This window comes from Coptis chinensis, chromosome 5 (genome assembly GCF_015680905.1).
Source record: "Coptis chinensis isolate HL-2020 chromosome 5, ASM1568090v1, whole genome shotgun sequence".
Taxonomy (NCBI): domain Eukaryota; kingdom Viridiplantae; phylum Streptophyta; class Magnoliopsida; order Ranunculales; family Ranunculaceae; genus Coptis; species Coptis chinensis.
Window position 1 is genome coordinate 77,408,364 of NC_141460.1, and position 10,848 is coordinate 77,419,211.

A 10,848-nucleotide genomic window follows, 5' to 3' on the forward strand; every position below is an offset into this window, starting at 1 on the left:
AAAGGTATCGGTTGGCCTATACCGATACTCAACCCAGAAATCATAGTGAAGTTTAGTAGTGTGAACCTTAGCTCCGCACAAGGAAAATGAAATGTATGAGTTCTACTCCACCATCTTTCTACTAAAGCTATGACCATTGCCCAATCAGCCTTTTCATAATCCACATCAACCAAAAAACTCAAAGGTGTATACAAAATACTATCTCTAATATGTACAAACTCATCCAAACTCTTAATAACCTTCCACCATTCTCTAACACCATGTAAAGCCGATCTAACTCGGTAGTCAATAACATCCTGATATTATGAAAAAAAAAATAATGCGTATAAGATAAATAATTAATTGGTCCAACTCAACTAATTAATATTCAAAATATTTAATCAAAACTAATTAATTACCCGAGTATTAGTCATCGCACTTTCGACCGTGTTTTGTATCACGTGTAGAAGACACAACTTCCATATCAAGTGCTTCTCCAGGTGCAAATTGTCAATCGAAGTCGTTCATCTGATACTCCAGTGCATAGGGATGTTTATCAGTCGGCGTGACATCCTCGGGTTCTTCTCCCCCACCGTATTCTACTTCCTCAGGTTCATCGCCAATGTCGTCTGTGTACTGCCAATCATCACCGTCGAAAGGTTCAAAAGGATTCATATCAAACTTTAAGAGTTTAGGTAGGTTTTTGTTTTTTTTTTAACTAAAGAGAGAGTTTTATAATTGTGAGAAGAGGTGAAAGTGACTGAACCGCGCGGCTTTGGAGCTGTTTATATAGAAGTAGCACGCGGTGTTCTGAACACCGCGCGGGCTCGGGGCTGTCAGTTAGGCTATATGGCGCGGTTTTGGCAAAACCGCGTAGTTGCTTGGTGTTTTTTTTATGTTGTTCCTAAAATTGCTTGGTGTTTTTTGGTTCAAAATTTTGGTGTTTTTTTGGTAGTTCTCCTAAAAATGCTCTAACCCACCATGTTACCTCTTTTAAAAAAAAAAAAAAAAAAAAAAAAAAAAAAAAAAAAAAAAAAAAGGAATGCCCCAATGGATAAATTCTTGATGGTTATAACCGCAACCATATTCAAATTCTTCAGGGGCCATGGGCAATGGATAAATAATAGGCAGTACACCAGGTTTTTGTTCTTAAAACATCAAACGCATATCTGGGAGGTACCATAAAACATGTAATGGCAGCTTACTGCATACTTAAGAGTACAACACTACTAGTGTTTGTTTCTGTGGCGAATACAACATCAATTAAATAACAAGCTCTGTCATTAATCCCAAGTAAACAAAGTTTGTTACACTCCAGAGGCAAAGAGCTTATGTAAATAAGAGATTTATTCCAACCAAGGCTTTCTACATTACAAAAACTAGTATCTCTCCAGAAACAGCATTATTATCAGTGTTCCGAGTACCGAATTTTGTTTAAATACATCATATTTTTACATAAACCTAGCCAAAGGAGGCTAGTCCTACAGTCCTACTAAGCTACCAGTTATACAGATACAAAAGGCTTTGGGTTAAGCAACGCCTCAAGAGACTTGGGATCAGCGACAGGAGGACTACATGTAAAGTTCTGACATACATATGCGACCACTTTATCCCCAGCAGGAGTACCCTTAGCAATTGTGGAGATGTTTTCATTATTTCCTTGCCAGAAATCAACATCTTCTTTGTTACTTGGATCAATATGAATTAACTGCCATTGCATTAGTATGAACAGATTAGCATGACAGAAACGCATGTAACACTGAATAATTGCTCTTGCTCGACTTCAAACTCTTGACAATGGACGAGCATGCTGTACTAATTATATACATTGAACAGCATCTTTGAGTCATTTCAGAAGTGCCGTGGTTACCTTCTCACAGGCATTGGTTGTAAGGGGAGGATATTGGATGGTAACATTTGGCATGACATGTTCTTTGTTTAAACTTCAAAACATCTCTATGACTAAAACAACGCAACATAAATGATGACTAAAAACAACAAAACGAAAATGGCGAACTTACTGTTCTGTTAGGATCATAGGAGGCATGAGCAGCAGCTAGCATGTTGTCGAAGTCTATGACGGTTTTAGGGCCAACCAGTACAACTTGTCTCCTGGAAGGAACAAAGAGCATATCCGCAGCACAACACATTAACGGGATGGCTATGGCCATTTCTTTCAACCTCGACTCAAAAACTGCCTGTATTATTAGATCGTAAAGAACAAACACCGCGTGAGCTAGATTTATCAATTATGTTGTGAATTTTAAAGAACAGATTCTGAGATCATAGTAAGAACATACCAGAAGATGCTCTGCACTTTGACGGTAGTGGTCAGCTCTGCTACCAGAAACCATAGATGCCAACCTGACAAGATTGATTACCGAAACTGAATTTCCAGAAGGTTCTGCTCCGTCATGATCTTCTTTCACACGTAGTAGAACAGAAGGGTCTTCCCCTGCAGTGTTAAAGTAGCCTCCCCCAGCTCTATCTAGAAACAACCCATCCTGAAAATGTAATAATATCCACAGGAATGTCGCAAACAATATGAACACTTAATGGTAAAGTTCGGTAACTCTGATTCGAGAGATGAAAATTAATAATCACTTGCCTGAGTGTCTTGCAAATCTATTGCCCATGATAGCCAGTTGATCCCACCACCAAACTCGTAAAGATCCAGCAATCCTGAAATAAGAAAGGCATAGTCATCCAAAAAAGCAGGTGCTTTGGATGGACCATTACGGAAACTGTGATTTAGTCTTCGTTTTTTAACATCATAAAGGTGTCTTTGGATAAAAGATGCTGCTTTTGCTGCAACTTCCAGATATTCTTTGGGCTGCAATGATCAAAATCAATGCGTACATAAAAATTATGTTAAATTCATAGAAATTAAGATTTATAAAATCTGTACTAGAAATTATACAAGAGCAAAAATGTATTATACTATGTACGGAATGTACCATTATGCAGAAAGGTCACCATACTCGAACAGAACTTATTCAAAGGATGATCACGACAACAAATATTTCATACTCAAAGATTTATTATTTTGACCATTTGCATCGCAAAAACTTCGTAACACCAACATAAATTCACATGAAGTGCTTCCTCTGCACAAACTCTGAAAATGTCCAGAGAGTTTAACTCATACCATCATTGGGAACATGAACACATTAATCAAATTTCAGGCAAGGAAGCTTCAAGTACACAGAAATTAAGAAAAGCTATTGGCAGAGTTGGAACTATTGTTATTGTTTTTTTTGGGTAAGGTGACAACAAAATCAGCTGATCACAATCAGGGATGTCTAAGAAAGATGGAATAGTAAGACGGAACTTATATCCAAAAGAGTTAGTCCTTGCATTCTGCTACCCGTAGGAAGAACACTATAGCCACTCATAATTTATTCACACAAGAAGTGCTTCCCAGAAGTACAAGGAACGCAATCAACAGAAAGAACAGTCACCTTGCATCTAGTCTACATATCATTAAACAGGTCAGAAGCAGAATATACCAGATGCATGTAAGTAACCCATTCAGATTTTTTTTCCTTTTTTTTTAATGATAAAAAATGTATGAGCAAGACATGTGTGTAACACATTCAGAATACCGTTAGCATGTGAGAAATGAATATGGAACCTTACATCACAGCCAGCAACAGGAAAATTGAACTTTGTATCCTCGGGTTCGTTCTTGAGAATTTTTGAAGCCCTTGCAAAAGATGAAATTGCAAGTCCATTCCAAGAAACAATCACCTATGGAAGTACCTTCTTAGTTAAAATTTGATATAACAAAATGGAGATCCCATTTGTTACTGGAAATAGTTCTTGAGTGAAGAATGGGTACCTTGTCGTCTAAGTGTGGCCGTGGTCGCTTCGATCTCACAGAAAAGAGCTGCTTTCGGCATGTTCCCAGGACATCTAAATACCTATCCTTGGATATCCCCAACTTTGATGCCAAGGAAGAAGCATCATTTCTCTCTATTAGCACATTTTTCCCCTTAAACTCATTGTGTGGATCACTCATTGTAGAAAGGTCACAATTTCCTGAAGGTTTGATATAATAGTGGGCCTTGAAAACTTTTGCATGTTCCCCACAAATATCTTCAACCTTTGAATGAGAGAAACAATAAATGAAGGTAGGTGTGAACAGGACGCATAGCCTAGATATCAAACATGATCTCGCCTTTTATTCAATGTTTTATGAAAGAGTTGAAAATGTACTTGGGTCCTTCCCAAATGATGGGTTTTTTACTGGCAAATTATTAGTGCATATAATATGAATCAGCAGAGAAACTGGGCAGATACAAAATAGATACGACAACAACCCAACGATGAACGCCAAGAACTTGAAACATTATACACATGTTCAAAAGTTGACATACTAAATACATTTTATTCACAAGGAAGTTCCACAAGACAAAAGAATTTCAAAATGACATCTGCTCAAGAAACATAGAAAATCCACAATGCAATGGCAAACACACCACAACGAAAGAAGAACTGAGGCAAAATCTAGCGGCCTATGTGTTAAGGAGATTACTAACATGGCTCTCTCTGATTCTAACATTTTGCTATGGTTTTCAATGTTTAAAAGAAAGTCTCAAGAAAACTCATGCTGTGCAATTTCAGTGACGGAATATAGCATATGCTTTTCTAACACCTGACGTGGAGACTTTGTTAGCCAACTATATAATTTCACAGATATTACTAACACAGGAGCAATTTCATCCAAGAGATGAAGTTATTGCCAGACACAGCAATCCTGAAGACTATGCTTTTCGTATAGGATTCACAGGCCTTTCTAGCCATAGAAGTCTGTAGCTTTTCCCGTTTTCGGTGACTGTATTCTAGAACTCGCTCTCTTTTACTTATTACATAACGGTAATTTGATCTGTTTAGGGCTTTCTGTTGTTACTAGTTATCATTACTTTTACATTAAGTGATATTAAACTTTGGGGCATCCAACTCAAAATCAATTAAAATTATGAGTAGATTGGCCCCGGGAACGTTTATACTGGCACTGCAAGGCTTTAAACATCTCATGTAGCACTATACTAAACATCTCAACACGTGCCCTCACGTATAGCATTACTTGAGCCTAACATGTGCACTAACATTCTTGAGTAACATTGAGTAACTTGCCCTCTGGGCAAAATACAAATCGCCTGCTCTAATACCTAAATTCTGGGGCATCCAACAAAAACCATTTGGCTATTGGTGGAGTGACCCCATGAACGTTTATATTATACTGCAAGGCTTTAACCATCCCATGTGGTGCCATGTGGGACTATACTAAACATCTCAACAAGCTATAAGGAAAACAAATATTCAGCCAAGTAGCAAAACTTTTGAGGGCACAGGTGAAGTTAATGAAGAAACCTCTGTGCTAGTCCAAACATAGAATGCTCCTTCCTTTTTTCTTGTTGCGGCCTCAAGTTCAGCACTGTCTGCATCTTCAGCAGAAAAAACTTCACCTTCCTTCCCATTCATGTCTCTCCTCAAGTAGTCGAGAATATCACGAGCAACATTTGAATAGAATACATCCTTTGTACTAGAAAAAGCATCTAGATATACATTAGCTAGCTGGCCTTGATCGTATAACATTTTCTCGAAGTGTGGAACTGCAGCATAAAACTACATCAGAAGAAGAAGCTAACGGATGTTTCGATAATATTAGAAATCCATTTGAAAGGATAAAATTAACTTGAAACTCACCATGCCAGTACTCGTCCACACTATATCTATGGAAACCACCCCCGATGTGATCATGAACACCACCTCTTGCCATGCACTGCAAGCTAAATAACACCATTTTCAAAGTTTCCTTTGCTTTATTTGATTTTCCATCTTCCATCAGTTTCTTGGAATGATAAAGCATTAACTGAATTTCAACCGGTCTAGGAAACTTTGGGGCAGACCCAAACCCACCATGCTCAGGATCGTAGCTCTCAGTTAGCTGACGACAATAAAGAACAGATGCTCAGATATTTTAAAAACCATCAGAAACAGGATCAAACTAAAACAAAACATTTAGGAGAACATAATTTAGTTAGCTTATAGCATCATGTAGGGACTCATGGATGGTGCCTTAAATTTAAGCAAACTTGGAGCACCGAGAACATACTTATTTAGATAAATGACTGTGCTCAAGCGTCTCAAATTTAATGCAGAACACACACTCAAGAGTTATCTTGTGACTATTGCCAATCTCCCGAGGTTAACAAGGTATAGAGAACTAGAGAAGCAAATGTCAACAAGTCCCAGAAAAATGCTAAAAACAACATGCAGCTAAAAACGCTAGGAGCATAGATTGTACAGTAAACTGTGTCATTTTGCAACCAGAAATACACAATTGCACACCAAATTCAGAAGACAACATGTTTCAGGTTAAAGTTAAAGTTTTTCTATCTTAAAGTTAGTGTTCAAGATGAAATAAATCTAATCATTCCAGAGGCTGTTCGATTCCCACCTAACCTTGCTACTGTAGGGGGAAAGCATAGTTACTAGTCCACCTAATCAAGACAATAGCTAATACACATAAAAAATGATACCACATAACACTGACGATGTTTCAGTTTCATAAAAAAAATTCCCATCAGACCGCTAAAAACTAGCCCAAAAAAAGGGCGGAAAGTTCATAGTAGCAAATCTCACCTGTTCGGCACATCGATGCACTGCGTTTTGGGGGACACCATCTGGCAACTTATTGGAACTAGCACTAGAAGATAATGCTTCTGACAACTGCTCTATTGCAAAGGCTCCACTCTTGACCAGCGCCTCCCTCTTGGTTTCCCAAGCATCCTTCACTTTCCTAAATCAACATTGGACAGACAAAATCATTAATTGGACCAGTACTCCAATTTTCTGATTACAATTTAATATAAGCTAGGAGGAAGCAGCTGGACTTCACACTCTGGTAGAACTTTGAAGTTGCTCCTATTAGTGACCCTGTCTTACAGCAAAACTAAAGGAACCAAACACGGAAATAACTTTACCGTAATATTGTCTTGAATCCGGGTCTTCCATATTTGTCCTCTGGAGGGAAATATGTTCCACCTATTAAAGGTTTTAGATCAGGTGAGACGAACGCACTCAATGGCCAACCACCGCCACCATATAATGCTTGTACATAAGTCATGTATACCTTGAAAGATGAACGATAAATAAAATTAACTAGTATAACAAATTAACATTGAAATCTTGTGGGACAAACAGTTCCTTGGATGACTACCATCCAATGTTGGTTTGGTTTTCAAAGCTATTTGTTGGGAACTTTCCAATGATACAGATGTTTCATAAGAAAACTGTAGTAATATTACTATACGTTCAAAACGAGCTATATTGATGTATAAATGGGACTGCCAAACTGGACAAGTAAAGATATGGGGGTAGATTTCTTAAAAGAATGCTATTTTAGGTAGAAACTTATCGTCATCTTAAAACTAGGCAGAAGCCTTAATGACAGACTTACTCGAAAAACCCATGGATTGTTCAAGACATTTTAGGTGTTGAAGTCACAAAATTTCATGGAAAATTTGAAATTAGTCTCTCACCTTATCAACATCTGGCCGCTCTTCACGATCGACCTGTTAAGAAATACAGACCACAATACAAAATCAAACAATCACAATATTAAATAAATAAATCCGCTAAGCAACCACAACATTAGCTTATACATTATGAACTGACCTTAATACTGACAAACCAATCATTCAGTAATTTCGCAACCTCCTCACTTTCAAATGACTCTACCTCCATAACATGACACCTAAACAACAATTCCCAATTCTTATCAATTCAATAAATAAAAAATCATTAATAAGAAAAACCAAATCAATTTGAAACACCACTCACCAATGACAAGTGCTATACCCAACTGTTCCAAAGTAATCAAATGCACAAAACTAATCAGCATCCAATAACATTCTAGCACAAATTCATAAACAAACAAAGAAAAAAAAAAAATACTTGATAAAAAGATTGGAACATCTCTTTTTCTAGCTTCTTCAAAAGCTTCTTCACCCCAAGGATACCAATTCACCTAAAAAAACACGCCACCAATAAAAAAAACAACACATCCCCATTATTCAACATCCAATAAAGAGTCAAACTTTTTATAAAAAACACAACTTACAGGATTATGAGCATGTTGAAGTAGATATGGACTATGTTCTAAAGCAAGACGGTTAGTATGTTTATGAGCTTGTTTTGTAGCTGGAGTTTGTTCAGACATGGATAAAACTTTGAAAGTGTGAATGGGTCGATGGAAATGGAATGAAAAAAGTGAAGGAAATATGAATGAGTTGTTTTTTTGCTAAGTTTGTTGTGAGAGAAGAGTTTAGAAGAAGTAGAAGAGAGTAGTGTTTTTTTTAACATAGAAGAAGTAGAGAGGAGTGATAAGTGTGAAAGGAAGGTTTTGTTTATAAGCATTGTTGTTGTCTTTTGGGTTTTGAGGACGAGTCGTCTTGAAGACTCCATGTTGTGTGCAGAGTTCGTTGGTTAGTTTGGTACTTTGGTTAAGGTTTCCCATGCCAGAAGTGCACGTGTGAGTAGAACATAAAAATGAGGTAATTTGGGTTTGGGTCTGGATCTGGATCTTTATAGACCCAAAAACGGTTTAAGACTGGGCCTGAGGCCCATAAAACTCAAAAATAATAGTATACTGCTATGAAATGGGGGCGTAAACAGAGAGGGAGAGTAGAGAGAGAGGGAGGAGTGGAGAGGGGAGAGGGAGAAATTGAGATGGTGTGGAGAGGGACGAAGAGAAAAGATAAGGAATGAGGACAGACAGACAGTTAGAAACCAACTGTCACACCCCAAATTTCAAAACAATATTTAAAACAATTGTATTCAATTATCTAGAAACTAACCAACTCTATTACATCTGTCTTAAAACAAAACCATACCCTTCAGAAAATCTTAAATCAGAATACTCCAAAAGCAACTCCAAATCACGTGTCCTTATCCACTGCACTCCACCATCTATGTTCCCAATAACACACCCACGTTGCAAAACAAAACAAACATGTGTTAGCAAATTGAATTTGCTGGTATGAGTAAACTAACAACAAAGTATATATAATAATCTTTCAAATTAATAAATATAACATTACCAACCATTTCAACTTGGAAGACAATGTAGTTTCATTTTCCAAAACGGCGTGTAGTTTCTTCCCGAGTAAGATTTCACCCCCAATATACAAATTCCAAAAATCTCATATAACAGTACTCATCATTCCCACTTTCCAAAATAACTCACAACACAAATGCCACTTACATTCCATTTATTTAATACACATATGATAACCTAATTAAATATGAGTTTGGTATACCTTACCTTTAAGCCACCACGTCGTCTTAGGATAGGATATTTACGTTCTTGCAGAAAAGATTAATAGATCCTACCCTGCTGCAAAATAGAGTTAGACATCACAATAAAATGATTTATCTCAGACAATCAAATTTTCATTCATAACCAAACCTCATTTAAAACATTTAAGTCTAATTGATATAACTTAGTTCGTCCCGCATATTCGAGGAATACCACTTATCATAATACCTATATCAAGGGTACTCATTCATATGACATCATTACGTCATAACGTTTCTGCGTATATAACCATAGATCTCAGACTATCACAAGTCATTAACTAATATTATTCACAGTCATATTTTACATCCATAACATCACACAATTCATATGCTTTTACTTAAAAACTACTCGTCTGCTTATGAGAACGGATAAATATCACACCCAAGGAGTACATTCATCCCTGTGAGTATCAATTCATACAAACCACGTATATATTTCTCATAAGAAATCATATACATCATATGCAATAACTTCATCACACGTAAAATCAATATTTTTACTTTGCTTATTAATTATCTTGTTGACTCATTTATTCAAAGACACAGCCCAACCTTTAGTTCATACTCCACGATTTGCATTACACACATTTGCCAAATCACACATATTCGTGTTCCTCACTCACATCGAGTACCACTACAAGACATATGTCCCAAGCGAGATATCGCCTCCAGAAAACATACTTTCATCTTGTAAACTCGTAACTTGCGAGTCACAGCCTTCTCTGGGATCTCCATACACATAATCACAAAGTCTCCTTTAGGTAAAACAAAATATCGAGTCATTCATGGCACATTCAATAAATACCTTGGGTCATTCCCGCCACATTCAATGAATACCCATCATAATACTAACAGGTTGTTTATGGCACATTCAATGAATATCTTAGGTCATTCCCGCCACATTCAAGGAATACCTATCATAACACTAACAGGTCATTCATGGCATATTTAATGAATACCTTGGTTCCCACCACATTCAAGAAATACCCATCATAATATTAATAGGTCATTCATGGCACATTCAATGAATACCTTAGGTCATTCCCGCCACATTTAAGGAATACCTATCATAACACTAACAGGTCATTCATGACATATTCAATAAATATCTTGGATCATTTCCACCACATTCAAAGAATACCCACCTATATTCTCGTACATTCAGAAATACAGTACACTCGCAAGGCGAATGCCTTAGTTCCTCTCTAAGGCGGTTTTTCACATGACATCATTAGTCATAAATATTTCTTTTCATCACAAAGGCGTGGAGAGATCTAAAGATGTGGGCGACACATTAAATTTTCACCGGACATTTTTATACAAGATTTTGAACATCAAAAGTTCTCATTTATTATAATATTTTCATTACAAAACAAACATCGTCTCAAACAATAAAATCATTACTAAATATTCCAAACACAATAACTAATCAACTTACCTCATTATCAATTATATAAATCATAAATATCAAAATGTTCAATCAAGAATAACGCATTAGTT

At 36.7% G+C, this 10,848-nt stretch overlaps 1 protein-coding gene across 1 annotated transcript; it reads right to left on the reverse strand.

Moving 5' to 3' along the window:
- Positions 1 to 1,308: 1,308 nt before the first annotated feature.
- On the reverse strand, positions 1,309 to 8,506 carry LOC147499027 (catalytics). The gene is made up of 15 exons (XM_086560840.1): positions 8,111 to 8,506; positions 7,945 to 8,017; positions 7,831 to 7,852; positions 7,666 to 7,744; positions 7,530 to 7,562; positions 6,972 to 7,120; positions 6,631 to 6,787; positions 5,692 to 5,932; positions 5,356 to 5,597; positions 3,821 to 4,084; positions 3,619 to 3,729; positions 2,588 to 2,812; positions 2,280 to 2,483; positions 2,001 to 2,177; positions 1,309 to 1,687 (listed from the first exon to the last, which is right to left on the reverse strand). Exons 1-15 carry the CDS (start codon positions 8,207 to 8,209, stop codon positions 1,484 to 1,486), a joined length of 2,280 nt encoding a protein of 759 aa, XP_086416966.1. The 5' UTR covers positions 8,210 to 8,506; the 3' UTR covers positions 1,309 to 1,483.
- Positions 8,507 to 10,848: the final 2,342 nt, after the last annotated feature.